The sequence below is a fragment of the Morchella importuna genome (assembly GCF_003444635.1).
Source record: "Morchella importuna strain M04M26 chromosome Unknown Morimp01GS006, whole genome shotgun sequence".
NCBI classification, from domain to species: domain Eukaryota; kingdom Fungi; phylum Ascomycota; class Pezizomycetes; order Pezizales; family Morchellaceae; genus Morchella; species Morchella importuna.
The window spans coordinates 122,621-128,271 of record NW_025763403.1 but is presented as its reverse complement, the minus strand read 5'-3'; the positions used below and the strand labels follow the sequence as shown (position 1 = coordinate 128,271).

General features: G+C 45.7%; 1 protein-coding gene across 1 annotated transcript; it reads right to left on the bottom strand.

The window, feature by feature from the left end:
- Positions 1-456: 456 nt before the first annotated feature.
- LAJ45_02951 (uncharacterized protein) lies at positions 457-2,660 on the bottom strand (the record flags this gene model as incomplete). Its single annotated transcript, XM_046112542.1, has 4 exons — positions 457-1,594; positions 1,655-1,699; positions 1,754-1,924; positions 1,984-2,660. 4 exons carry the CDS (start codon positions 2,658-2,660, stop codon positions 457-459), a joined length of 2,031 nt encoding a protein of 676 aa, XP_045974031.1.
- Between the last annotated feature and the right edge of the window lie 2,991 nt (positions 2,661-5,651).

The following is a 5,651-nucleotide window of genomic DNA, read 5'->3' as shown; positions in this document are numbered from 1 at the left end:
GTTTGTTTTTTTGATTTTTTTGATTTTTTAATGAGCTTCGATTCTCCACGGGCTCAAAATGCGCAGACACTATTGTCCTTCTCTGACTGAGGTATTCGTTAATGTAACAAAGAAAAAACACATAATTAAAAGGACGACTTTTTGCAAGCAATGAGTTTCTCTCAAGTCAATAGGATGAAATGGGCATATGGGCTAATGTCGCTGTCCCAAAACCCCGAGAAAATTAAGGAATGGGCTGCGGTGATCTATGCATACCCGCACCCTTGAATAAGAGTCCCGCGTGAAGGTGGGGTTATCGCATATACACATGTAGCTTGGTACGTAAGAATATTTCAATACTGGGCACTATAACTACCCACCTTCGTTACTTGTATCCATTCTTCCAGAGCGAAATACATCAAAGCAAACAGTGAAGCACCTATCACTTGCATACAAAACTAATCTGTCAAATCACACCTACACCGTGACATCTTTCCCATGGATTCCCAAAAACACTTGCCACCCTGCTGTCCCTTGCGGGTTCGGATCATACTCGGGTTCGAGCTCATACTCGCTTGACCCCCAATTTGTTGTAAGGTGAGAGATCAAAGACTGAATATATTTCTTCTTCACACTATTCTTCCCCGCCAGGGCAACTTCGGTCAACAGCATCTGATGTATCGCTCTGTATGCGCTATTTAGTGCGGCGACGATCCAGCCATGATGGATGCTCGTTATCTCGCCAGCGAAGAAGAGATGGCCACCCGCAGCCGGCCGCTGGAGTTGTGCGAAGAATGAGGAAAACTGGCCCGGACCAAACAGGGCAAAATGCCCTTTTGTGAGCTCGTCCATGTTCCAGTTATGGACGTGGTAGTCGACGACCAGTTTACGTAAGTCCTCTTCGGGATACCGATGCAGAATGGCTAGATCGGCTATGACAGCGTCGAAGATAGCCTCGTTATATTCTTTCCCCGAGTCCCGAGATAAACCTCCAAGCCGGGCGGCATCCTGGCCATAGTTGTAGCAAGCGAAAAGGACGCCAGACTCCCCGGCGGGAGTGTCGAGTGCGTATGAAGGATAGGTAACTCCTCGGGTTGGGCGGTCAGTGTTTCCGTTGCCCCCTCGATTAATGCCCCTCTCCTCTGCCCACCAGCGCTTGCTGAATTTGATCCCAACTTTGACAGCGTTATCATACTGGAGGACCCGAATTGCTTCGCGCTGCGCATAATTCAGGCCAGCGTTGCGGAGGTCCATGCTGTAAAGACAAGGGGTCGTGGTGGTAGATATTACATGCGTGTATTCCTTCGTAATGACTTTCGGTGCCATGCCCGGATCCTGAAGCTGGGAAATTGTCACAAGCATTGATTCTTCAGCTCCAGTCTTAGCATGGGATATTCCTGTCACTCGATGCTTGTATAGTGGCTTTTTTGTAAGCTTGTTGACCAATCGTTTGGCGATAGTATCCATGCCGCCATTCAAGGTCCACCAGACGTTGTCGGGGGGATTATCCAGGATAGGCTTGGGATCAATGCTTGTTCCAGGTGTTGCGGGAAAGTCAAACGCGAGGGAGAGCAGAACCCATGACATGAAGGCCGCATCGTAATGGGTTGTTCCTCTGGAAATGAGAGTTATTAGTAGAGTTCGAGAACAGACGGCGGGATTTGAATCAGCTCACGCAGTCATTGTTTCGCACCAGTTGGTCACGTAGTATATATCCGCTCTGTTATCTGGTTAACTCTAAGATACAATGGACCATACACTTTGAGAAACCTACGGGTCATGACCCTCCTTTTGGTACTTTGTTATCATGTATGCTCGTAGAGACATTGCCGTCTTGTCAATCGCTATAAGCTCCGCCCAGGTTTCATTAAAGTTTGTAATGAGTCGCTGCTTCCAACTATCAAAAACATCCCTCATGATATCCTCAAGGCCCCTCTTCATGAAACTATCAAAATAAGATTAGTGCTTATGTTCCTAGGTGAGGGAGCAGTCAAATACACTAACCTTATAGGCACCATTCCACCGTTTTGGGTACTTATCTGGAAGGCATCCACATTCCTGCCTTCCTCCGGTGTTGCGCTTAGCTGGTTGTTTTCCGTAACAAAAATGTTGTTGAAGAACTTAGGATTGTTTGGTCCTGCGAAATGGAAAGGAATCAAGGATCCCTGTTGAGGATGTTCAGTGGTATCCTTTTTTATATCGAGATACTCGAGTAATCTCGCTGTCCTTGCCATAATTGGGATGTCGGGATATATCATGGCGCCAACTTCATAATAGTCACCATCTTTTTCACTGAAATGATGTGACCATACCCGTCCACCCGCTCTTTGGGATGCCTCAATGACCTCGTGCCCAAGTCCAAGGTCTTGAAGTATTAAGGAGGTATACAGGCCCGCCATTCCACCTCCAACAACTCCAATATTGAAATGAACCCGTTCCTCGACATGGAGATCATAGTAGCTGAGAGGTAATCCGTCAATATTTTCAAACTCGAACCCAGGAGCACAATGTTTTTTTGGGTCTAGATAGTCATCCTCCCTAGGCAGTTCAAAGGTCAAGGGGATAGCGTTTGGGGCGTGATCATTTTGCAGGCGAAGCTTAGCGCAGGATGTCTCTACTTGAGCCTGGACGGCGCACTTCGCAATCCTGGCACGAAGTCTGGAATGTTGTTCTGCTGTCATAGTGATTGAGAGAGCTTAGGAAGAATGATCTGTATGGGGCTTGGTTCAGGCGGTCCTCGTGGTGGACAATTGCTCGTTTTAAACTAGCCGGAATGCCACTTGGTATGGTGGGGACGCCCGCACGGAGTGCCGGACTTGTCCCACTTCAATTCAGTGCTTAATAACAACCCACCACAACATATAAAAATAAAACCAACTCTGTCAAGTACTCACCATTTCATTATGTTTTCCAACACAGCCGGGTCTGCATGAAACGCAGGTTGACCGGCATGCAGCCCGTGTGTGTTTGTGCAGTGAGCCAATGAGAGCGCGGAAGCTCGCCTCTCTATTCTCAGGCCCGTTCATCAACAATGATATTTTTCATCAAAAACAACGTGGTCTATCACAGAAGACAGCTAGCCTTTCTAAACATGGCTAAACTGTAGGGTATTCCCTATTAACTGACAATAGAGCGATTTGGCTAATCCCTGTTTTTGGTCCTTGGCGGGATTTTCACACTAAAAACTGTCGCCAAGAACTAAACATTTAGATTCGGGAGTGGTTGGCCAAATAGCTCTAATAAAGGAATATCCTGAAGAGAAATTGCCGAGTTTACTAAAGTATGATTTTTATTGTTAGTCATGGTCTTCGAACTGATTCGGGGGTTATTTTGTCTCAGTACTAGGGTGTAGCGAAAAGTGATCAGAATCTGATAAGACAAATACACCTATTCACCGTAACATTCACTTATCAGATTCTGATCACTTACCCTCAACACCCGGTACATGCTCGTGCATTATCAGTAAAGCGAAACTCAGAGCCAAAGTGACGGGGAACCCTGATCTGTGTGCCCTTGAGAATATCAGACCAAATCCAAATCCAGAAAAAAGACCCCTGTCAGCTGAAGCGCGAAAAAGGTTGATTAATCTAGCTCTGAAAGATCCTACATACTGGCGGAAACCATTTGGAGAACTGGCAGAGGCGGGGTTAACTGTGTGTGTCAACACAATTATAAAGGCGGATGGAGTATGTAGGGAGAAACCCCCGAAAAGCCTTTAAGGAATGATAAGCACAAGAAACGAGGATCTAGTTTTGTCAAAGTATCGTTAGCAGGATTGGCAGGACGTCATCTTTACAAATGAATCATACTTCGAAACCAGCAATTACCGTGCTAGACACCCAAGAGGAGTACTGCGTCGATTCGAGATGATAAGTACTTGGTATTGATTTAGAATTATTTATTGAAGAACTTCCTACTTTAACGTCAGAACGGGTATTTCTATAAGTCTGAGAGGCAGGCGGAAAGTCGTATTTTGACCTTATGTCTCAAATAAGCCCAAATTGGGCCTGTTTTGGGGATAAGTGTGACCGTCAGTCGGGATTATCTACGAATAAGACCTATATAATACTATTTGCAAAATTAATATTACCGATTCACTAAGAATTATGCAAATTCATAAGACCTAGTGGCACCTGGGGGGCGCAAAGTTAAGGTTTCGTGGGTTAGGGTTAGGGACTTAGCAAATATCAAGCCATCTGTGCCGGTTCATCTCCATCACCTCTACCACCACTACCACCACTACCATCTCCACCACCTTCACCACCTCCACCACCTCCACCACCTCCGTACCATCTACCCCCCCCCCCCCTTTCTCCCCCCACAATCACCATCACCGTTATCATCAAACTGGGCGCTAATCAACGAATTGAACAGCAATTAATCTAGCAGCAGCGAATCCAGCAGCAGCAGCGAGACCAGCAGCGGCAGCGAATCCAGCAGTAGCAGCGAATCCAGCAGCAGGAGCGAATCCATCGCCAAATACAGCATCAAATACTAGTACAGCACGGAATAAAGCATCAAATTCAACCAATTGAAGTTAATGGGCAGGCAGGTAGACAGGTAGACGGGGAGGCGGGTAGGCGTGGAGATATGCAGGTAGGCGTAGGTAGGCATATGCAGGCATAGGCAGACAGGTAGGTAGGTAGGTAGGTAGGTAGGTAGGTAGGTAGGTAGGTAGGTAGGTGGGCAGGTAGGCACGGAGGGGGGAAGGCGGGGAAGGCGGAGAAGGCGGAGAAGGCGGGGAAGGCGGGGAAGGCGGACGGCCATCGATGTATAATTTCAAATTAAGCCTTCTCAGATATCATAAGCCTTACTATTAATAAAGCTTAAAAAAATGATAGGCTTGTAAGGGCCTGAATAAACGGCTAAGTCTTAATCTCGATTAGTGCTTTTTATAGGCTCAAATAGGCATGTTTACAGGCTTACACAAATACTCGTTCTGACGTTAAAGTAACTCCGAGTTTATTAAGTCTTGATTTACCATGTCATGTCTACAGAACACCATCCGAGAATGTTAAAGAAAAAGCGTCAGCCTTATTTAATCTCAAAGCACTTTTAGAAATACGCCTGCTACCGAGAAATACTAAAGATCCTAATTTAAAAACCAGAGATACTATCCGAAAAAGAGGCATTGATTGGTATATGTACAGCGGGATGCCATAAATCATCGGAAGGTATGAGGTCGCAACGCCGCAACACCTGACTGCAATGCCTGACCACAAATTCTTTCCACAACCACCGATGGTGCCCAGAGACAGTGTACCCCATACTCCTACAACTATTAAGTTTGTAAAAGTATACACCACAACCCTTACAACTCAGCGGTTGGAGGAGTGTGGGGTGGATGTTCTGGAGGGCTAGCTTGCCAATTCCCCTGACTTAAATCGCATTGAACATGTTTGAGTATATCTCAAGAAGCTTTACCATCAACACTACCCCCATTTGGGATATGATACTAGATAACCTTAAGTATTGATGCCCCTCGTGGAGGAAGATCTAATCCATTGCTGGGAACTGTTACATGATGATTTATTCTCTAGAGATTTGGGAGCTAGTTGAGAGTATGCTTAGGAGAATAGAGCTGTTATAAAGGTAAGGGGTTGGTATACAAAATATTAAATGTCCAATTATTTTATTTAGCTACTATTTAACAACTATACAAAAAATCATCT